At 64.4% G+C, this 23,047-nt stretch overlaps 1 protein-coding gene across 3 annotated transcripts in view; it reads left to right on the top strand.

Annotated features, from left to right (window-relative positions):
* The window catches only part of RXRA (retinoid X receptor alpha), a 98,254-nt gene that overhangs the window by 12,999 nt on the left and 62,208 nt on the right, over positions 1 to 23,047 (top strand). The window contains exon 1 of one of the 3 annotated variants that reach the window (XM_027616268.2): positions 5,858 to 5,971. The exons of 1 other annotated variant lie outside the window; for it this stretch is intronic. In XM_027616268.2, the coding sequence (XP_027472069.1) occupies positions 5,935 to 5,971 (37 nt within the window). In that variant the 5' untranslated portion in view covers positions 5,858 to 5,934. Of the gene's footprint in view, positions 1 to 5,857; positions 5,972 to 19,336; positions 19,353 to 23,047 lie in introns of those variants that run through there. One more of the 3 variants, XM_027616270.1, reaches the window with a different exon arrangement.

Below are 23,047 nucleotides of genomic sequence, written 5' to 3'. Positions count from 1 at the left end.
GTAGGGCCTCTCCGGGCCTCCCTCCTCGGCCTAGAAGGGTGGGCAAGTGTGCAGGCATGGCCCTAGGCCCGGAACGCCCCCCCCCCCCCGCCCCCCATCGGCACTCGATGCCTGCCGACTTCTTTCTGGCTGTGGTGGGATGCAGTTCAGAAAGAGAGCATGCCGCGGCATTCAGAGGGCCGCTTGGCGTCAGGGCATGATCCGAGTCCTCCCAGCCGCGGACCTGTGGGCAGCTCTGCTTCCAGGTTAATTGGCCCCCCTACCCAGGGACTAGGGATGCCTAGTTCCTCTGGCCAGGCCCAGGGTCACTGGGCAAGGTCACGTCTCCCGGTGCCTTTGCTGGCTGCAGGTCTTGGGAGAGGCATGCTCCCCGCGTGCGTCTGCCCGCGGCAGCAAGCCCAGCCTCCCGGCCTGCAGCCCAGTCCTGAGCCTTATCTGCCTGTGGGCACTGTGTCTCCTCAACTGGGCAGCGATGGGAGAGGGGAGGGGCCTGGATGTGGCTGAGAAGCTACGGAGCTTGTTGTCAGAGGGGCAGCCAGTGCCCCTCACCCCCTCGGCCACCACTCCAGTCCGGCCCTGAGGCCAGGCCCCGTGCTCTGTCCAGCCCGGTGGGGAAGGGTGGGGGCAGGCAGATCGTGGCCTTGGGGTAGTGATCAGGCCTCGTGGGGGTGTCTCAGGGACCCCTGGCGAGGAGATGGCCTGCCCCGGGCCCCCCCCGCCGACCCTCCACTTCTTGGTGTCCCCTTCTCCCGCCCCCCAGTTTCACAGAACCAGGGGACTGTGGTCACCACTGTCATCCCCCTGGCTGCCTGGACTCATGCTTGGTGTGTGGTGGCCCCCACCGGCTGGAACCTGGGACTGCACACTGTGGTCCGGGGTGGCGGCCTCTGTGCCTGTGGCAGGTGGGCTGCGGGGTCTCTGATGTCAAGCCTGGCCCCAGGACCTGGAGGTCAAGGGGCCTAGGGTCTACTCTCGTCCTCAGCTCCCAGCCGGGGGCACCCCCACCACATGCTTTCTGGCAGGTTCTGAGGGTCTGTTGGCTAGAGGGTGCTGCAGGATGCTGGGCCTGTGGTCCACTGCTCTGTGCTCTCCCCGACTCCTGCCCCCCCCACCCCGGAGTCTCCTCAGGGACTCGGAGCCAGACGCACACGGGCAGAGGGACCTGGCGGCCTCACTCCTGTCTGGGACCAGAGCGCACTGTATGAGTATGTGTGTGGGTCTGTGTGTGAGCCTGTGGGAGTGTGTGGACCTGGGTGTGTGTGTGCACAAGTGTGTGTTCTGTGTGCCCTCGGTCCCCCACTCTTGCTGGCCAGCATAGTCGTGTCCAGGTTGCAGATGGTCCTGCCCCCTCATGGGCTGGCTTTCTCAGTGAGGGCCGAGCGCATGGTGCAGACTGGGGGGGTGGGGTGGCGTGCAGACGGGTGTGTGCGCGCGGGGGGGCCGTGCAGACTGGGGGGGCCGCGCAGATGGGTGTGTGCGTGGGGGGGCCGTGCAGACTGGGGGGGCCGTGCAGACGGGTGTGCGCATGGGGGTGCCGTGCAGACTGGGGGGGCCGCGCAGACGGGTGTGTGCGCGGGGGGGCCGTGCAGACTGGGGGGGCCGTGCAGTCGGGTGTGTGCGCGGGGGGGCCGTGCAGACTGGGGGGGCCGTGCAGTCGGGTGTGTGCGCAGGGGGGCCGTGCAGACTGGGGGGGGCCGTGCAGTCGGGTGTGCACGCGGGGGGGCCGTGCAGACGGGTGTGTGCGCAGGGGGGCCGTGCAGACTGGGGGGGCCGTGCAGACGGGTGTGTGCGCAGGGGGGCCGTGCAGACTGGGGGGGGCCGTGCAGTCGGGTGTGCACGCGGGGGGGCCGTGCAGACGGGTGTGTGCGCAGGGGGACCGTGCAGACTGGGGGGGGCCGTGCAGTCGGGTGTGCGCGCGGGGGGGCCGTGCAGACGGGTGTGCGCGCGGGGGGGCCGTGCAGACTGGGGGGGCTGTGCAGACGGGTGTGTGCGCAGGGGGGCCGTGCAGACTGGGGGGGGCTGTGCAGTCGGGTGTGCACGCAGGGGGGCCGTGCAGACTGGGGGGGCCGTGCAGACGGGTGTGCGCGCGGGGGGGGCCGTGCAGACGGGTGTGCGCGCGGGGGGGGGCCGTGCAGATGGGTGTGCGCGCGGGGGGGCCGTGCAGACTGGGGGGGCCGTGCAGACGGGTGTGCGCGCGGGGGCGCCGTGCAGACTGGGGGGGCCGTGCAGACGGGTGTGCGCGCGGGGGGCCGTGCAGACGGGTGTGCGCGCGGGGGGGGGGGCCGTGCAGATGGGTGTGCGTGCGGGGGGGCCGTGCAGACTGGGGGGGCCGTGCAGACGGGTGTGCGCGCGGGGGGCCGTGCAGACGGGTGTGCGCGAGGGGGGCTTTGGCAGGCCTGAGCCAGGCGGTGCTCAGAAAGCAGCAGGGGCTAGTGGGTAGGTGGGTTCATGAGGAGCTGGGGTTTTCTCCTGAGGGCCAGAAGATGGAGACGCGGCTGGGAGCCGATGTGTGTTCTAGGGAGACAGCAGGCTGTCATGGGGAGGGTGGTTTGGGGCCAACTGGTGCTGGGTCAGACCGGTTATGTCACCCCCAGACTTGCCTGGCCAACCCCCCTAGCCCACTTCAGTTCCCCCGGGAGGGGGCTGTGTCAGATTGAGGGGTGGCCTGTGAGGGCTCCTGGGGTGACAGGGGCACTCTGAACTAGCACAGGGGGTTGCTGGGGCCCGCCCACGACACGCCCAATGCTCCAGGCCCAGGCTGAATGCTGACCCAGCAGGTGTCTTACTGAACGCTGGCCAGTAGCAGAGGGTTCTCATGCTGCAGAGGGTAGGAGGGGATGGCACACATGCTTGGGCCCATGTGGGCCTTCCTTGCCCTCTGGCTGGGTGTCTCAGCTCTAGGATCAGCTCACTCTCTTATGCGCAGTTCTACATCCTGGAGAACGAGCCAGACCTGAAGCCAGGGTCAGTCATGCACACTTTAGTATGAATGAGCCTAGTGCCAATCCTGGATAGGCCCAACAGGAAAGGATAGGAAGGAAGGCTTCCTTTGATTGTTCCATAAGGAAGTTCAGGTCTGATTGCTGCACAGTGAGCTGGGGCAAGCCGGGAGCCAGATCCTGTCTCTCACTCTAGTCTGGTGCTTTTATTTTCTGATTGCCCACCTTGGGTGGCAGAGCGAGCATGCGGATGGGGCACTGGCAGAGGGGAACATGTCTGGGGGAACCTGGCAGAGAGGCGTGTGGGGGTACCAGGAGCCTTGCGTGAACCATGGGGTGGCACCCCTCCCTCCCTCCCTCTGTACCCAGGAGCTGGGTTTGTACTCCATTGATGAGGGGGGGGCGCTCAGCTCTTTGCCCAGGGTCACCTGGCTGGTTGGTGGCAGAGCTCGGATTTGAACCAGATCCTCAGGATTCCTCTTTGAGGCTTGGGTGTGTAGTTGAGGTCTTGGCAGCTGGAGGCTGGGGGAGACATTCCTCATCTGGGAGGGGCCCGGTGCTGAGCCCGCCTTGTGGGGCGGTAGATGCCTTGTTTCCTACACAAACAACCAGGGCTGGCTGGAGCAATTTTATTTTTATTTCCTATTTTTACTTCCCCGTTGGCTCTTTTTAGCAACTCTGGGTCAGATAGGCCCCCGCCCTCCAGTCTCCACCCGGCTTCCTGGCCCAGGCCTGGGGCCTCAGAGAAGATGAGTGTATGTGATTCTAGAGGGGATTCGGCAGCTTGGCTTGCACTCACTTGGTGATAGGGAGCTCACTCCCTCACCATATAGTTCTGCAGTGGCCCCTTTTCATCCTCTGGGACCAGCCACGGTGGGGCAGGGGGTGTTGGTAGTGGGTGTGTCTTGGTGCATGACTCAGTTTCCTCACACCCCTCCCTGGTTCTCAGCTGGAGGCTGAGGCTTGGAGTGGCATGACAGAGAAGAAAGGGTGACTGGTATAGGTGTATGTGCCAGGTGGGGTGGGCTGTGGCCATGCGGGTAGATAAATGTGCAGTGTTCCTGCCTTGGACCTGCTGGACAGGGTGTGTCGAGGGCAGGGCTGGACTTGGTCTTGTTCAGACCATGTGCACCAAGGGCCCTGGGCCAACCCCCTGAGAGATGGGCTGTGCTGTGGGGTCAGCAAAGCCCACCCCCAGGGCAGGGGTTGTTGGAGCGGCTGGCCAGCTGGGGTCTTCCCGTGATGGGTGCTGCTGGCTGTGGGGCACGTGGAGACCCCAGGTTAGAGGGCGACTCCCTAAGGGCTCATGGCCCAGCCCAGGGTGAGGGGTCTTGGGGACTTTGTCTGCCTGTGTGAACATAGCTAGGCAGCATGCCAGCATTTGGTGGATTGGAGTCCCGAACTGTGATAGCAGGCTGGAGAAAGCACCAGACTCTTGGTGCTCCCGGGCTTGAGTGCGGTTGGGGTGCGGGACGAGCTTGCTGCAGTTCGCCAGGTGCCCGGTGCGGCCTGTGCCAAACCCACGGCACTCCGTGTACAGACGAGGCTTGGGCTCAGGGAGGCCAGGCAGATCTTCAAGGTCACACAGCTTGGGGTGTGCGGTGGCCAATGCCACGCCCTCTCCCTGTCTTTCATAGATGGGGAAACTGAGGCACAGAAAGTCGGAATACTGCTGCCAAGTTCCCACAGGTGGCAGCATGGGACTTTGCCCTGTGCTGCCCATTCCAGGCCTTCAGTGGGGAGGGGCTGGGCAGAATGGGGTGGGGGCAGGGTTTATCCAGGACCCTCCGTGGGCCGTGCACAGGGTGGGGGGCTGCAGCATCAGGATGGAAGGCTCAGGTGGCTTGGGCGTCGGGGAGCTGCTTACCTGGATGGGGACATGGGATACAGACAGGCCCACCCTGCCAGGACTTACGGTGCCTGCTGCATGCTGGATGGCTGATGGCCGGAGCGTGGACAGGTGGGTCTGGATGAGGGCTCCGGGCTCAGCGGGTCAGGAGGGCTCCCAAGGACCGAGGAAGGACGCAGACTTGGTGAGGGCGTCTGGTCTGGGCCTGGGCCGCCCTCCTCCGCACTGGCGGGGCCCGCTTTGTGTCCGTTTGTCCGTCATTGGCGGTAATGGCAGAGGCCAAGCACCCATTGATCCTGAACCCATCCTGCCGAGCCCCACTGGTACCTGGGACCCTCTGTCATCCTGGAGGTGCTGGGTGGGCTCCAGGTACAGGCTGCGGGCCCCCGTTTCCTGCAGGACACCAGGTGTGGTCTCCTGGGCTGACATGGGCAGCCCCAGCCGCGCTCAGGCCTGCCTGGTGAGAATGGGGCTTCAGGCCCTAGGAGGTAGTGGACAGCACTGGGGGATGAACCCGCCCGGCCTCCCCCCTGACCCTTCCTGCCCTGGCTGGCTCAGGGAGTCCAGTAGGCCACTGTAGTCCTTTGCCCAAATCCCGCAGTGTGAGTGATGTGGGTGGTTCATGTATGCATATGTGGGCACTGGGACTGTTGGTAATCCCTTGATTACAGGCCAGGAAACCGAATCCCGCAGCTGAGGTGGTTGGGGGGCCACCTCCTCCTTGGAGAGGCCCAGGGCTTACAGGATCTCTCCCCGCCCCGCCCTTGGGAGGCGGCGTATGTGGAGGGGGGGCATCTGGCTGGTGGAGCTGCCTTGTTATCACAGGGCAGAGGGGCTCCTCTTCGTAGTCTAGGAAGCCATATGTGGACTGGGTGGCTCTGGGGTGCTGGGGTGGCTGGACTTGTACTCAGGCCTTCACAGCTGGGTGGCCTGGGCCAGTACCTCCCTCTTGGAGCCTGGACTTCGTTGTCTGGGAAGTGGGGTGATGACACTTGCTTGGGGGTAGGCGTGGAGGTGAACCTAAGTAGGGCCAGACTTTCAGTTCTTGCCTGGGAGCAGGGAGGAGTGGTGGCTGGGGGCCCCTCTGAACCTCAGTGTCCTCATCTGCCCGGTGGAGAGAGGAGTTTCTTGCTCTGGTGCTGGGACATGAGGATTGCCCATCAGTGCCCAGTCACGCCTGGAGGTGAGGAGCATTCAGTGTTGGGCTGGGCGGTGTGCGGAGGATGTGAAAGTTCTGCTCCCCTGGGAGGGGTGGTTTCAGGGCAGCTGGCTCCAGAACCATCCTGGGAACCAGGAATCTCCAGGGTCAGGAACTGAGACCTGTTGCCAGGTGTGGCCTTGGCATGGACTGGGGGGTTGCGTTTTCCTGTCCAGTCCCCACGGGCCTCTCCCTGGGTCCTGGGTATGGATGGGTGTCCGGGTGGGTGGGCTCTGTCAGGGAGGGACCCCTGGCTCTCAGGGGACCAGCCCCCCACTTAAGTGAGTGAACACTGAGCCCTGGACTAGAACGATTCTGGGTTCCCCTTCTTCTTCAAGCAAAGAGGATCTTTCGTAACTGTGGGAAAGAGCATTTCTCCCTGAAGGCGGTGGGGGCGGGGGCTTGGTCAGCAGATGTGACATCCCCCCGCCCTCTTGCCCTCTGCCCTTCTGCCTGCAGTGCCCTCCGGCCCTTTGCCGGGCCTCTCGGCCCCACCAGGGTGGGGTGGGCTGGGCATGCCCAGGCAGCTCTCACCCCAGGCCTACCAGTCTCCCGTGGGGGTCCCCGCGGGCAGAGCAGAGCCTCCAGGGGTTCCCGGCGGGGCCGTGCCCTGTGCATTCCCACCTCTGAGCCTTTGTGCAGGTGCCCTCTGCCTGGTGTGCCTGCCTGGCCTCTGCCCTTTTGTCCCTGTAGTCAGAGTCCACTGGGGCTCCGTCCCCTTGAAGCTGGTCCCCAGCCCTGAGCTGGGTGTCCCCGTCCTCAGAGGGTCCCTGACACCCCCCATCTGCTCCGTACCCCAGGCGGGGATTGGGCCAAACAGGCACAGGTCCACCTTAGTGTGCCCTGGGCCCTAGTTTCCCCAGCTCCAAGTGGGTCCCTTCCAGCGCTCAGGAGTGAGGATGGTGTGGCTTCTGGCCCTGGGAGGGGCTGCTGCCGTGGCGAGGGGCCAGGAGCTGGCTCACTCAGCTGGGATCTGGCTGGTATGCAGTAGGCGCTTGGCAGGGCTTGGGGCCAGCAGACTTGGCTCCCTGCCCATGCTGCTGGAAAGGGTCTGTGATTCGGGTCCCACCCCTGTGCTCCTGACTCAGCAGCCGCAGGGTGGGGGAAACCGGAGGTTTCTCCACAAAAACCCCAACCCTGGGCATCCGCCACAGGGCCCAGATTTCTCTCCAAGGTGGGAAGTAGAGCCCTTGCTTCCTGCCTCTGGGTTCCCAGCAGGACATTGCGGGTGGGGCTGGATCCGGGGCTCTGGGCTCAGCCTGGAGGTGTCTCCCCACCCGCTACCCCAGTCTGCACTCCCCCAGTGCACCACCTTCTGTGGTTCCCCAGTGCTGCAGAATGAAGTCCTCACTGCCTCCTGGCTTGGCTTTCCTTCTGCCCGCACTGCCCCTCCTGCCGCCACACAGGACACCCCTCGGTCCTCAGGAGCCAGGCCGGCTTCTGCCTCTGGTTCCCACCCGCACTGCCTCTTCGCCTGCCAGCTCCCTGCTCTGATCACTCTCCACGTATACAGCCTCCTCCAGGGCTGTCCTGGCTTGGGTCCCCACCACCCCTAGGTGGTAGTGCCTGGTGTCCCAGCGCCCTGGTGGTGGCGGCAGGATGGGGCTCAGGGTCCCCCTCGGTGTCACTGCGGGCCTGACAGGTGGATGTGGTCCTGGAAGGGAACACTGAAGCCCTCCTCTGGGGTGGGGGGCTGCCTGGCGGGGAGCTGGGGCTGGCACTCACAGGGCCTCTGCTCCTTGGGCAGGGCACCTCCAGCCCCCCGAGGCTCTGGCTGCCCCAGTGCAGTGTCTGTGGAGGAGATGGAAGGGGGTGCGCCCCAGAGGCCACAGCGAGCATCTGGTAGGGGGCGGTTTGGGGCAAGGGCCTCGGTTTCCGCATGGTCAGGTGGTGAAACCAGCCCCCACCGGGGTGTCTCGGGGTGATGTCTGCACTGCCTGAGGCTGCCGCTGCTCCTGGGGGAGGAGGTGCTCGGGAGGAGGATGAAAGTTTGGGCCGAACGCGGAGGTGGGGTTTCACGTCCCCTCGGCCGCCAGCGGTGGGCACACGTGGTGGGCGTGTGGCCCTCCGTGGCCGCCCCAGGGCCAGCGTGCAGGCAGCCAGCTGCGGTCAGGAGCCTGGGGTTGAGAAGCTTCCGTCAGGGTCCGGGTGGCCTCGGGCCAGCAGGGACCGCCATCCCGCACCCCCCACCACTGCGGGGTACACGTTGTTGTTACTCGGACTTCGCGTTCCTGGCCCGGCCCCTCCTGCCGGGTCTTAGTTCAGCATCTGATGGCAGCCTGGGTGCCCCCACTCCTGCAGCGCGCCCGCTACCTCCTTGATCCCTAAAGGTGTTTGTGAAACACGAGCTAAAAAAGATTCTTCCCCAGGGGTGGGGGTGGGGGGGGAGCGCAAGGAGGGAGAGAACAATTGAAGCTGAAATTAATTGTGCTGCGCGGTTTTCCTCTTGCCCCCCACTCACCGTCAATGCATAATGCATGACCAGGGAAAGTGAAAAGTAATTAGAGTCTCGACTCACCCGCTTCATTCATGACTAAATCTGGGTCAGCGCCTGGCACAGATAAGCGCGAGTGGGTGCCGCGCGGCAGGACAGTGCCAGTGCTACTGCACCTGCTTTGCGTGTCGTGCCCAGATGCCCCCTCCTACAGGAAGCCCTCCTAGATGCCCTCCCCCCTTGGAGGCTTTTTCCCACGCCTGAGGCCCAGTGTCTTCTGCGTCTGATGGTGTCTTTTCCTCACCTTCCCTGTAGGGACCATGTTGGGGGCTGGCAGCAGCTTTGGGGGTGGGGCACGTGGGGGCGTGGGCGACAGCCCAGTGTGATCTGCTGTCAGGGACCACACGGGGCCTGCTCGAAGTGCTCGCTTGTTCCGAAACGCTTGACCCTGATCGCGCCGTCCTTTTTAGATCTCTCCCATGCTGGCATGGTCCTTGGGGTCCTTGGGGTGAAGTCCCAACTCTGGCCCTGGCACGGGTCCCTGCTGGGGAGGCGGACCAGCTGTGCTGATCTGCTTCCTGTTGCTAGAATGTTCCCAGCCGTCTCCCTGCTCACAGCCTTTGCACGTGCCGTGCCTCCTGAATGCCCTTCCTCATGGCCCCCGTTTTCTTCCTTCTGATCTCACTTGGGCATCACCCCCATGGACCCCCTAACTGCTGTGGCCTCTCCCCCACGGTCAGCCTCAGCCACCTCAGCCTGCTTGTTTCCCTCTGAGGGTTTGCCGATGGGGCTCCCGTCTGTTCCCCTGACTGCGGGGTGAGCTCTGGGACTGTGGGGGTCCCAGGGACGGCTGGCATCCCCACGTTTTCAGTACAGTGGGTGCAGGAAGAACGTGGCGAGCCCCCATTTCTGGGTCCGCAGCTGCCTGTCCTCTGCCCCCTCCCGTTGATAACCTTGCCGAGACAGTAGGGTACTCTTAGGGAGGGGTGAAGGGAAGGCGCTGCCCCTGGGGGACGGTCCTTTGCAGCATTGCTGGGCTCTGCATGGTGAGAGCTCTTGGGGGGCCCCCGGGTGCTTGGGGCAGTGTCTGGGTAGAGGGGTGACAGTGGGGGGCCTGGCCAAGACTCTGCCACCTCCTGACTCTTCTCATCCTACAGAAGGGGAAAACTGAGGTCTGAGGGCAGATGTTCTGTCTGACTGGAGGCCACTAGGGAAGGTTTGAGAGGTATTAGGCTAGACCTGGGCCTTGGGGGAGGGCCCCGGGCCTTGGGGGAGGGCCCTGGGTGGTCACTGTGGAGGGGGGGTAGGCAGGGGTGAGGTGGGAGCCTAGAAATCACCCTGGGACTGATGGCACAGGCGGCTGAGTGCAGAGCCTGGCAGATAAAGGGTTACAGGTTGAGGGAAGTAATAATGTTTCTAATTTTCCATTGTGATTTAATAAAAATGTAAATCTTGGGGTGGAGGGCGGCCCACCTCACCATGGTGTTGACCTAGAGTAATTGCGGGCTCCTGGTGGTCAGCCTGCTTTTGTCTCCACGGCCCTGAGCCTGGTGCCTCTGTTGGCCCAGGAAGCCGAGAGCCCGGGGCAGACACCGCGCCCCCTGCGCGGATGGACGGGGAGCCGCCGTGCCGGGGGCTGCTGCTGCGGGAGCGTCAGGGCGTCTGCTGAGGAGGAATGCCCGGAGGAGGCTCCCCTCTGACCCTCCTGCACTCCCATCTCCAGAGGAGCTCGAGGGCTAGGCTGGGATGGCCTGGGGCCTGTGCTGACCACGGTCAAGTCCCGGCTACGTGGGGGTGACGTTTGAGGTGAGCTTGCAGGATGGGAAGAGGTAGCAGGCAGAGCTGTGGAGGAAGAGCGTTCCGGGCTGAGGGGCGGCGTGTGCAAAGGCCCTGACCCGGGGCAGCATTTCGTCAGCTGACTGGGGCTCGATGGTGAGGACAGGTGGCGGCGGGGGGTCGCAGTGACTTTTGCTGGTGTGGTGAGCACAGTGGCCCTTGGGGAATGGGGATGCGGCCGTAGCTCAGGGAGGGTGAGGCTGGCAGGGCTGCTCTCGGAGCTCAGGACAGTCGGAGGGACATCCTGCAGCAGGTTGCTGTGGGTCACGGCCCTGGGAGCTGCACATTGTGGATCCGGGCTCAGCAGAGTTCACAGGCCGTTGGGGACTCTTCCTCAGATGGTCACCTCCTTTCCTGGGGAGGTGACACAGCACACTCCCGTGTGTGAGACCTGCACCCGGTCCTGGGTCCTGGGGCTCAGTCGTGCGCGTCTCTCCGCTGCCAGGCCGTGGAAGCTCACTAGGACACCTCCTGGGTCCTGGACATGGAGGGGGGCAGCTGGGCCCTGGGGGGTTCACGGTCCCCAGTGAGAGTGGAACTCTCCCCTGACACCAGCTTTGCCGAGCACGAGCGATGGTGTCTCACCACTGAGAGGCTCCGGGGATGGGGCAGGCACGTCACCCAGTGAAGGGGGGCCCGTGCACGGAGGGTGGGTGGTGCCTAGCCATGCTCCGCCGCCCTGGCAGGGACCTGCACTGCCTCTGGGCTCATGGTGGGCGGCGGGGGTGGGGTGGGGTGTCTCTGAGCACTGCCCCCACCTCACGAACGCCCTTGTGGAGACTTTTCCGGGGGCGGGGGAGGGTCTGGCCAGAGTTGCAGACCCCAGTTCCCTGCCCTAGCTGGGCCTGGAGCCACCACCCCCTACGCTGGTGATGTGGGAGCCTTTTTCTCCCCCAGCTGCCCTGGGCTTTGTGCTGGGTCACCTGTGCACTGTTGGTGGTCCTGCCTAGGCCAGCTCTGGGCGGGGGCACCTCGGTCAGGGTGCAGGGTGCGGCCAGGTTTGGTGTGTGGGGAGGGAGGGCATCCCTAGATGGAGCACTAGGGTGGGGACAGGGCCTCTGGGGGGCTCTGGGCATGAGTGAAGGAAAGCAGGCTGCTTGGGCGGGCTGTGTGTGGGTGGACCTCAGCTGGTGGGCTGGGACCTGCCCCTCGGGTGTCAGTGTTCTGGTGAGGTTTGATGTCTCTAAGGTTCTGTGGGACTGAGTGAGCTGTGCCCCTGGGGGCACAGTCCCTGCCCCTGGCGGTGGGACCGGAGGGATTGGTCTGGGAGTTACAGCTGCATGCCCACGGATCCCCGGGGCCGAGCCCCTGGGTGTTGCCCGCTGGGGGAGGCCGCTCCAAGGGGGGCTGTGCAGGGGGGCAGGCAGGTGGGCAGGCGGCCCGGGACGGAGCTGCGTGGACAGCACCTGCCATCGCGTTCTGCCTTCAACGCTTCCATCTCCTCCTGGCTGGAACTGCCTTGGAGGTCCCTGGCCCTGCCGCACCCCTTCACCATGCCCTGGACCCTAACTCAGCCCTCTGTCTGGAGCAGGTGCAGGCCCGGGGTCGGGAAGAGCAGGCCCAGCAGATGGCAGGGCGGGCTTCTCGGCCCAAAGATACCGGAGGTGTCCTGCCCACCACACGCTTTGATTGAACAACCTGTCCGGGGCGACTGGGCAGCTGGTCAGTGTCAGGCTCACAGCAGGATGCATGGAAGCCGCCCAGCGCTCCGCGGGGAGGGGGCGAGGCTGGTGAGGGAGGGGACGGGCCTCAGGGAGTCCCTGGCGACTGGTGCTGCGGAGCCGAGCCCTGAGCTCAGCTTCGGCCTCAGGGTCCCTGGGCCCATGCCCTGGCTCCCACTTACCAGCTGGGGCTCCGGGCGGCCCTGTGGCCCTCCGTTCCCTCATGTGTAAAGGAGGGTGCAGAACTGTGCAGACAGCATGTGGGTGGCTGGGGACCCCCTGGGGGCTGCCTGCAGAGGGGCTGGTGCTCATTCTTAGAGGCCTGTGGTTGGTTGCTGCCCTGCAGTGGGCACCCGGCGACGGCACCGGAAGGACCACGGCCTCTGGCCCCCGCGTGCTGCGTACCTGCGCGGGAAACGGGAGGCACTTGCCGGGTGCGGAGTCCTGCTCTTGGTGCCCGACCGGGGCCGAGGCTGGGGCCTTGCTCCACCTGTCCTCTCCTCCTCCTTGGGGCGGGGGTCTCCTGGCCACCCTTGGCGGCTGCTCCTTCGGGATGGTTTTCTTTTCTGTTGAGGGGCGGAGGTGGGAGGGAGGTGGCCAGGCATCCTCAGCCTGCTGCACGCGGGGACGCTTCCCAGGGAGCTGGGGGGCCTGGGCCCCCGCTGGAAGTTGCAGCACCTCCCCTCCCCGGCTCTGCGTCCTCGTCTGGACCTCCGCTGGTGTGAGCACTGCTGGCCGTGCACGGGGGCTCCGTGACAGGACGAGGGTGCCCGTGTCAGAGGCCAGGTGTCACATGCCTTTCTCACCTGGCCATGCTCCTGCTCCTCGGCGAGCATGGGCAGAGCTTCTCCTCTCCTGCCTCAGTGTCCCCTCCTGGGACACAGGGGCAGCCCACTCAGCCTCCGAGAGAAGACTTTGTGGCCTTGACGTGTCACTGCCTGTGTGAGGCAGTCCTGGCATTAGGGGCCGGGCGCCCAGACATTTTGCATAGGAAACGGAGTGCTGGGGACAGGGCTGGTCCTTCTGGAGGGTTGGACCTGCGTTGGACCAGGGGGTCATGGCTAGTGACCTTGGGCCACAGCGTCCTTCTGCTGGGACTCACCCACCGGAGGCCCCCGACCAGCAGCAGGGTTTGGCGATGCACCCGGGGTGGGGACACGGGGAAGGGAGGAGCCCGTGGCCCCCAGGACATGCAGGATGCTGGCCGTGGGGCAGGCAGGTGTCCGGCCCCCGCCCTGTGGGCTCTGCTCCTCCAGCCTGCCCTGACTTTGTCACCCCAAACTCGGTGTCCTCCTGGCTTGGGGAGCCCCTGGAGAGGGCAGGGATCCTACACCTCGGGAAACGTGATGCCCTCCCCGGCCTGTGAATATTTCATCAACGGATTAAAAATTGAAGCTGAACTGTCCGCTGCTCGGGGAGGGTGGAGGAGGGGCGCTGTTTGAGTATTTTTCTTGATGACGGAGCCATGTCAATTAGAAGTGGCATTGCGGTTTAAAATGCCGATCTGTGGCCTTCTTTAATTAAGGCCGAGACATAATCACCCATCGGTGCCGTGAATGAACTTTGACCGTCAGAATGAGAGGTGATCGGGGCACAGCAGGGCTTGTCAGAGCCGTGTGCAGGGGGCCTGGAGACATCGGCGGGGGCCACGCAGAGGCTGTGGCTGGGCCTGGGGGGTGCAGTGGGCATTCTGGTCTGTGCGTATGTGTAGGGTTGTGGGGAGGAGTCTGGTCTCTCTGCGTGTGTGCGCGTGTGCGTGTGTGCACGTGCGGGGCTGGGCAGGGCCGGGGTGGCTGAGGTCTGGCTCTCCGCTCACCAGGAGACCTGCCGTGCTTGCATTGCCTGGTGGCTGGACAGCTGGAGCCCTGAGGTCACACAGGCAGCTTGGGGCTAGCGAGGGTCCCAGGAGTGGCGTGTGAAGGGTAGGCAGGCCTTGGGTGCAGCAAGGGGACAGTGTTCTGGGCCTTGGGGCTGAGGAAGAGAGGGCCTTTTCCCAGGGCTGCCCAGGTGGATGGCTGGGTGGGTGGCTGGCGAGACAAGACGGGCGGGCCAGCTGACACCGGGCCCCCAGGCCTGCGGGAGCCTGGGCTCGGATGGACAGTGCCACTCCAGGTGGGCGTGTTGGAATCCCTGGCGGGTGCACTGGCTCATCCAGCCAGGCCTGGTGGCTGCTTGCCAGGGCTCTCCAGGGTCTGGGAGGCCGCATCAGGGCCCCTGGGTGCATCTCAGGCACCAGGGAGGGTGCAGGGGCCCCGCTCCAGGCCCCCAGGCACGCAGCGCAGGGCTTGGCACTGCTGCCCTGCCCCTCCCCGCCTCGCTCCTGCCAGGCAGCGGGTATAAGTGGCCACTTGCCAGGCAGCAGACTGCCCAAGGCTGAGTGTCTGGACCACCCAGCCTCCAGCCACTCTCCTGCTGGGCCTCTCTTGTTTTCCTTTGGCGGATCGGAGCTAATCCTAGCCGCTGACAGGTGCCGCAGCAGCTCCTCAGCAGGCTGGCTGGACTCGGGGCGTCCCTTCCCCCAGGTGCAGGTGCCGCGGGGTTGGCTGGGGGGGGCCAGCGTGCAGTGCCAGCATGGGTGGGGGCAGCCCCACGCTCAGTTCTTACTGTCCCCAAGCCTTGTCCTGCAGGGGTGCAGAGAGGGTCCCGCTCGCTGTTGGGTACAGTCAGCCGTGAGGGCAGGGGTGCCCCACTCCCTTTTGGGATGCTGAGGTGAGGCCTCTCTGGGGTGGGCGCTCCCTGTGGTGGGCGTCCCTGGGCAGTGCATACCTGGCGTGGTCCTGCCGTATGGGTTGCCAAGTACAGTGCTTCTGGCTGTGTTGTGCGGCCTGGGAGGGGCAGGCCCATAGCTGGGGGCCAGGGACCCACTGAACTGGCTCGGCTGGGGAGGAGGTGAGCTTGTTTTCTTAAAGTAGAGGGCTTCTGGAGGCGTTTTCTCAAACATCCCCCGAAGTGGAGTTTCTGGTGGCCCCTGGCTGCGGGGGCCCGGGAGCCCCGGTGGCCCGGGCTGTGTGCTTGCACATGTGCCTGTGTGTGTGCACATCTGTCTGCATGCAGATGTGCTCACACCTGTGCACATTGGGCTGGTCTCCCTCCTCGAGGCCTAGCCACAGGCATTCCTGGCTTTAGGCAGATCTTCACTGGTTTTCAAGAGTCCTGACTTTGCCCAATGATTCGCTGTCAGCTTCTTGGAGTCTTTGTGTCCCCACGGCGCACCGAGCCTTCCTGTCCTCCTGAAGGTGGTGCCTGGGGTCCCCCAAGTCAGCAGGTAGTCTGCCCCCTCCTTGTCCATCTCCGGGCAGGAGGCTCGAGGTGCCCTCTGTGTGGTGATGCCAGGCCTTGGGAAGGGAAGGGGGTGCCTTTGGACCGTGATTCATTTACAGGGCTGGGTGTACCTTTTTGGGAAGTCAGGCCACCTGTGATCTGTGATTCCTGATCTCTGTTGGTCCGGGTGATGTTGGCAAGACCCTGGGACAGCTCCACACATATCCACAGGCCGTGCTGAGGGTGAACGCAGAAACTTCGTCTGCAGTTGGGGGAAAGTGCCAGAGGTCCTGGTTCAGATGGAGACAGGGTGAATGAGAGGTGCTGCCTCAGAGAACAGTGCTCCCCAGGCCCCGGAGAGAGGGGGCCAGGACTCACACCGTGACCGCTCTCGTCTCCGTAAAGACCTGCCTCCACCCCTGCCGGGGAAGGCAGAGGCGCGTGCAGCTGGCAGTCCTGCTCCGACTGGTGGACCGAATGGGGCTCAGCGGCGAGGAGTCTGGGCCCTGAGCGTGGTGTGCTATGGTGCGTGGGGGACGTCAGCCAGGGAGGACGGGACCGGAAGACGCACGTGCTGTGCGGGGCTGGCCTGGGTCTGCCGCCTCCCACTGCTCCTGCACTTGGGCTCCTCCAGTGAGAGCCAAGTAATGGCACTGTGTCTGTTTGGGTCGAAACTTGTGCAGAATTTTGCACCGCAGGCTGCCGGGGTTACTCTGCATCCTCTCTCTGGGAGCAGCCTGGTGCAGAAGGTCCGTGGGGTCTGTGGAGCGCTGGGGTGAACGCATCGACCCCGTTAACTGTAGCCTTGCACTGACCCGGCTGCCCTTCACGGGCCAACACGGGAGTTTGTGAAGCTCCTGGCCCCTGGGCTACACCCTAGACCAACTAGATCAGCAGCCCTGAGGGCAGTGCCTGGGTGCTGGGACCTTTTCTCGGCTCCCTGGGGATCCTCGTGTGATCAGGTGGAGGCCCACGGGCTCAGCGCATGGGGGCCTCATCCGTGGGGGCCCTCCCCATGGCTCCATGCATGTGTACATGTGGTTGGGCATTGCGTGAGGTTTAAATCTTCAGGAGCTCTGTTGTCGCTCTAAGTCTCCGATCTGGGTCAGCCCTCCCTCCCGTGCCCCAGGCCCTTCATATGCCTCAGGCGACAATCATCTGAGTTCTCCAGCAGTGGCTTCCTTCTGTAGACCTGTGCACTCTGACTTTCCCTGCCGGCTCCTACGGGCCTTCCAGGCCTTGGACAGCCTCAGGGGCCACAGGGAGTCTCACTGGGGAGTTCGGGAGCCTGCCCCAGAATTCTGTTTGGACCAGAAGGAACTCCCCAGACTGGCTCCTCTGCTCGCAGGAGGCTGCATGAGTGGGGTCTCCATTGTAGAAAGGCCCAGGACACACAATTCCAGGAAGAATGGGCATTCCTCTCTCGTCTGCCCAAGTTGGCCTTTGGGGTCCAGATGGGGCTGTGGCTGGGCATCCGTGAGCCCTTCTCTGTGTCTGGCTCCCCTTTGTCTGCACAGTGCTTGGCCACCACCCCAGGGCAAGGGGAGCAGGTCCTCGGCTGCTTGTGTCTGACTCTTTTCTCCCCTGGGGTCCATCCTTGCCTGGGAGAGGTGCGGGCCCAGGCCCCGGGATCTGTGGGCTTCCCGGGTCGGTGTGCGCCGTGCTGCGTGGGCCGGGTGGTCTGAGCTCCTAGTCCACCGTGGAGGGGGCAGGAGCCTTTGTCCAGCGGGTCCCGGCCGGCCAGCACTATTAGCCGAACCAGCCCAGCCCTCAGTGTGGGTCCCAGAGGTGTCAGGCAACACTCCCGTCCCCACCCGCTCCTGGCCTCAGCCTCCTGGTTTGCCCCCAGGAGGGCCGGACTGGTGAGCGGCGCTCTGGGCTCAGCCAGGCCTGCTTGTTGAGCCTCTCACTGGGGCTTCACGTCTCAGGTGGGGTGGGGAAGGAGAGGCACAGGCCAAGATCGAGGGGGGCGGTAGAGCCCAAAAGGAGAGAGAAGACAGCACGTGTCTGTGGCCAGGGCCCAGTGAGGGCCGCTGAGGGTGCGGGAGGTACCTAGCTTCTGCCCTCTGTGTTCTCCAGCCTGGAAGGCCGCCGGGTCCTGGCAACACCGCAGAGGCAGGTAGGGACCCAGCCATCACACTGCCTGCAGTGCTGCTGGTGATTTTCCCCCAGGGTCCTGGGCTCTGCCTGCCCTGGAGTCTGCGTGTTCTGGAAAGGCCTGTGGCACCCAGGTCCCAGGGGAGTGGAGGTTTTGAGGTTGGCCTGCTCTCTGGTGTCAGACAAGCCCTGGGTCGGGGAGGCTTGACCATGGCCGGGTTTAGGGGCAGCCACCTGCCCTCTGGGATGGCTGCTGGGCCTCGATATCCCCCCCAGAGTGGCAGGGCTGTGCCCCCCGCGGGGAGCTGGCTGGGAGAGCATGAACCCCGCTGGGCTTGGTTTTTCTTCCTTCCCACCCTGGGGGGCTGGGGCAGATGGGGGCCTTCTTGGGAAGCGGCCACGCCCCCACCCGACTTCCCGGCCCCCAACCCTATGGACTGTGTGTCAGGCTGTTGTGGGTCACCCCCACCGGGGAGCAGGGGACCCCAGGCAAGTTACTCAGCCCCTCTGAGCCTGGCTTTCCTCCATAGTGAAATGGGGAGAAAAAGTCCTACCTTGGGTTTTTGTGATGTGGAAAAGAATTGTCTAGCTCACACCTGGAACGCATGTAGGATGTGGCAGTCAGGCCGGGCTCATGAGAAAGATTCCTGATGGGTGGCCAGGGCTATGGGGGCTGAGGGATCCCTCTGTGTGCTCCGACTGTGTACCTGCCACAGAGCACCGCACGCGGGGGCGGCTGGGCCGGACCACCCTCTACCCAGGGGAGGCTGGGGGACAGTTAGTGCCTCACCCCAGGGCGCGTGTCCCTCTCCCCCAGTGAAGGGCCTCAGAGCCCTGGGTGCCAGGCATGTACTGGTGACAGTCCTGGTTAGTGGCTCTTGGACTGGGACACCCTTGAGCCGGGGTCTGGGAAGGGTGGACTCTCTCATCACGGCCCTGCTGGAGCGGAAGGTCACAGCCTGGCTGGTAGCAGGTTTGTCGGGCAGTTGGGAAAGAGTGGCTTTGTCGGGGAGTACTGGCCACCCCACCCCAGCCTCACCCTGCCCCAGGGACGGCTCAGCCCCCACCCTGTGACAGAGGGCGTCTCCCTGGGGCCCCTCTGGCCTGCCTCCTCCCAGCCCAGCACCCAGCAGGCAGGCGACCCTGAGCGCCAGCGCCCAGGCCCCTGCAGGGTGCCCCCAGGAAGCCTCGGGCCCTGCACCGGGCTGGGGAGCCACGGAGGCACAATGAGCACAGAAACAAAACAAAGCAAGAATCAACCCCCAGCCCCCAGCCCACACCCTGCATCTCCTTATCTGCTCCACAGCCTGTTGCAATCGCTTGCGCGGTGCTGTGGAGAAATGCGATGGAACAGATAGTCGCCAGGCGCGGAGTGTCTGGGCCAGTTGGACGGGTTGGTTCCTGCCCCAGGTGGAGGGGAGAGCCTGGCCGGAGGTCACTGCCTAGGAGCGGGCAGCCGCCTCCTGCCTGCTCAGCAGGGCTCCCGCGGGTCCCGGGAAAGGGGGCTTTGCACCGAGCTGGGTCCCGCCTTGGCCCCGCTCCTGTAGCTGTGATGTCAGGTGTGTCCCTGGAGGGCTGGGGGTGGAGGGTGAAAGAGCTCTGCCCGTCTGCTAGGATCGCTCGCAGTGAGTGCAGGCCTGGGGACGGCTGTGTCCGTGGGCCCGGTGACCGTGCCCCCCCCCCCCCCCAAGCTGGCCCTGGTGTCCAGGGGACTGGCTGTGGTGGACATCACCAAGAGCAGATTTTAGGTAGAAAATGCCCTACCTCACCAGAAGTCAGATTTCTGTGAGCCAGTACCTTCTGGAACACAGACATGGGCCAGGAGGAGGCAGAAAGGGCTTCCATCAGCTCAGAGCCTATGTTCTTAGAAACCTGTATGTAAATCACGGTTTCTTCATAAGTTTATCAGTTTTGCCCTGGTGACCTTTGATCTATCTTATCGTAGGACAAGACCTTGGAGACAGTTTGTAGCAAACCCGAGATCAGCAGGGAGAAGTGTCCGCCAAGGAGGAGGCAGAAAATATCAACTGTGACCTGGGCCACCCAGTGGAAAGCTGGGAAGCCTCAACTGTCCACGGTGCCCCGGGGAACACGGGGAAGTGGCAGGGGAACCGATTGTGGGTGGCTCCGGGATCTTTTTGACATTCTGGGCCATGGTTGGAATGAGGTGTGATGCTCCCTTATGTTTTCATGGACAGACCCTGGTTGTCATCTCCTTTATAACGGTCCCCATGGGAGGCCCTGCATCACTGCTGTGAGGGCTGTCCCAGGGCACTGGCCTCCGGCCCCCGGCCCCTGGCCAGGTGTGAGCTCTTTCCCTGGTCAGAGCTGAAACAGCAGGCCCTGCCCAGCCCAGCCTGGGTGTCCTTGCCTCATGAGGATCCTGCCCTGATGAGCCATGAGCTGGGCAGGAGGCCAGTCAGACTGTCAGTGGCCACATTCGGGCAGGAGGTAGGTGAGGGTGCAGGGTAGAGTTGGGGCAAGGGGCAGGACACGGGCAGTGGCAGTCCTGGGAAAAGGCCCTCACTAACCTGGGCTGGGGTGGAGCTTTTGGGAAGGCTTCCTGGAAGAAGCAACAGTCTGCAGGTCCAGACAAGGAAACAGCATATACAAAGGCCCAAAAGTGAGAGAGGAATTCTGGGTTTGTGTGGGGAGGTCAAGAGCTGGGGCCAGGCAGGTCTCAGAGGCCCTGTCCGAGGTCTGGAGAATCGTGGGAGCGTTGTGCAGGAACCGAAAGGTCCAGTTCCAGAGAATTCGCCAGGAATCCAGGAATCCGCCTTTCCAGGCTTCTGTTTGGGTGTGGTTCCAGCAGAGCAGTCAGGCAGGCTGTCCCCCGCCCCCCTCCTGGCCCAGGTTGTTAGCAGGACCGGGCAGGGCGCTCAGCCCTGCCAGAGACAGGCCCTTCCTGGGGCGGGCCTGGGCCGCGGCTGGGGTCTCCGGGAGATGGCAGCGGCCGCCTTGGGAGTGTTGGCAGGTCTGAGTGTGGCCTGTGTGTGAAAGCATGCTGTGCAGGCGGGTGGAGGGCCGGGAGCCCTGTGATTGGCCATGGTGAGCTCAGGGAAGGGGTGGGGGGGTCCCAGGACAGAAGGAAGGAGGAGGTGCAGGTGGTGCCCTCGTGGGCTTAGCCTCCCCCTGCCCCCACCACGGGAGAGGGGCCCATTCAGTTCAGGGAGCATTTGTTGAGCACTCCTGGGTATAGGAGAAGCTTGGGGTGAGGCCCAGGAGGAGACCAGGTCTGCAGCCAGCGAGTGGGGTGCTGCGCGGAGGCCGGGCGAGGGCTGGGGTGCAGAAATGGCCTTGGAGAGCTGTCCTTGGCCGTCTGGGGTGAGAGCGAGGGGGTGCGTGCACCTTTTGCGTTGGGCTCTGGGGGTCCCTACTCCATCTGAGGGTGCCTTAGGGCCAGATTTGGAAGCCACTGATCTCACTCTGCCCCTGGGGGAGACTGAGGCCCAGCAGTGGACACCCAAGGGTGTGCAGAGCCCGGTGAGGGCGTGCAGGGCTCAGTGGCTTTAACAGGGCGGCCCCGGGGCCTCTTATGTTTTGGAGCATGCCCTGACGTAATTCTCCAGCAGTAATGATCTAATTAGTCGCTGTGGTCGTCTCCCGCCCCCGCCCCCGCCCCCCGCCCCCCTCCGCCGTCCCCCCACCAGACACTTACCTCTCCCGCCTTCACTCTCCTTCCTCCTGCGTCTACTCTCTCTCCAGTGCTCCTGCCCGGGCGCCCGCCCTCCTCCCAGCCCCGCAGTCCCTCATCCCCCTCTCAAGGGACACTGAGCGTGGCTTTGTCTGCCAGAGGTGCTGGGCTGGGGAGGGTAGGACCCTGGGGAGGTGGCTAACGCCCCTTTCCCCATCAGCGGGCCTGGATTGATTTTGCCTGAAGATTGACAAAGACCCCTCACTCTGCTAATAACACAGTCAAAAGCCTAGGAGTCATTTATGGCCCAAGTCCCAGGAGAGGGCAGCGTCCCAGTGGCCCTGGGGTCCAGAACAAGCTAGGGTTGAGCCCAGTGGGAGTGGGTGGCAGGCTGTACCCCCACTCCCACTGGGGCTTGGAAGGTCCCGTGACAGCTTTTGCGCCCTTGCCCCGGCCCCAGGCTGCCCCATGTCTGTTTCCCTCTTGGGCAGGGCAGCTGAGGCTCCTTGTCACCCCACCGAAGGGCAGGGGAAGGTTCTGGAGCCGCGGTGGTCCCAGGGCCGGCAAGGGGACAGGGGAGCCAGACAGGACAGTGGAGCAGTGATGTCCTCCCTGGGGCTGGTTTCCTCTCGGCCTCTCTCCGAGGAGGCTTTTCCCTAAGGCCCTGCTTTCTTTGTATCTTGTCTCAGGGTCCTTGGGCTGGGCTGGGAGCTGCGGGCCGCCCTGGCCGGGCTGCAGGGTCCTGGGACGGTGCCTGGCTGCTGCCTGAGCCGTGACATGCTGCACATTTGCTGGTCTCCAGGGCTGGGGGCAGAGCTGGCAGGAAGCAGCTGTGCCTTCCCTGCTCCCGCCCCTGCTGATCACGGGACCGTGCCCCGTGGCCCTGCACCAGCCCCGGCTTCCAGGGTGGCCCCTCCGAGCCCGCTTCCTTTTCCAAAGGACTCCTGGGTGCCTCTCTAGATGCTGCTGCCGCTGTGGCTCATGGCGGTGCCCAGGGCTGCTGAAGGTTCTTTAGCCACAGGTCTTGGGCAGGGAAGGAGGTGCTTCAGCCCCTGGGCCTGCCTAGTGTGGGGCCAGGCCTGGGATCTGGGGCCGCTGAGGGAGGAGTGCTCACCCGAATCTCCTGGGGGTTTGGCCCCATCCAGGCCCTGGGGCCCTGTGAGTGGGGGCTGCCCCCAGCAGGTGGCCTGGGACCTCCGCCTGCGCCGGAGGGTAGACATGGGGCTGAAGTAGGGCACACATCAGGGATGCTGGGCTGTCAGGAAGGCAGGGCCCCCCCGACTGCTCTCCGTGGCAGAGAAGGCTGTGGGGAGGGGCTTCCTTCCCCGGTGGCTGTCAGCGCCCCAGCTGAGCCCTCTCTTCCTGGTCTGGGGTCCAGGAGACCCCTCTGGGTGGTCTTGGAATCCAGGAAGCCTGGCAAGATTTCTGGGATGCCTCCTGCCAGAGGAGCCCCACACTGTGCCGGGCTTGGGCCCACAGCTCCCTTTGGTAAGCACCTCCTCTCCCCGGCTCTGCTTGGATCTTATCTGATGGGATAGAGTGGGCCTTTTGGTGTCATACTTGACTTTCCCACGTGCCCTGCCATCTGACTCATCAAATTAATGTAGTAACCATTTTGCTGATTTGTTTATCAGCTAATGATTCTGGAACTTTCTCTGGGTCAGGCACCTGGTCCCAGTGCTAGAGGGGAGCTTGGAGATCCTGTTGAATGTTCTCATTTCACAGATGGGCAAACTGAGGCCTCCCTCCAGGCAGGTGGCTGCTTCTATGCTGTTCCCATCCCCTCCTGGACACGGCCCTGTGTCCCATGACCAGCTCGAGCTGAGGGCCTACGGTGTGTGGAGGCCTGTTTGAGGCCCTGCCCACTGTCCTGTGTGTCGCACCCTCTCCCCTGCCCCGTCCAGCCCCAGTCCATCCGATGGGGGGTGGGTGGGTGCAGGTGACACCTAGGGCTGGGGACACGGAGGTGTTGGGGCTCCTGGGGACTAAAGTCTTCCTCAGGGACTCCGCGCCCTTGGTGGGGGTGCCGTCAGTTGTTGGTAACGAGCTTTGTCGAACTGTCATGTGTGTTTCCTACCTGCCAGGCAAGTGCCTAATGGCTCTGATTAAAATCAGAGGGACTCTGGAGGTTCCTCGTT

The sequence above is a fragment of the Zalophus californianus genome, chromosome 13 (assembly GCF_009762305.2).
Source record: "Zalophus californianus isolate mZalCal1 chromosome 13, mZalCal1.pri.v2, whole genome shotgun sequence".
Classification (NCBI taxonomy): domain Eukaryota; kingdom Metazoa; phylum Chordata; class Mammalia; order Carnivora; family Otariidae; genus Zalophus; species Zalophus californianus.
The sequence above is the reverse complement of the archived record's forward strand: the minus strand, read 5'-3'. Positions and strand labels throughout refer to the sequence as shown.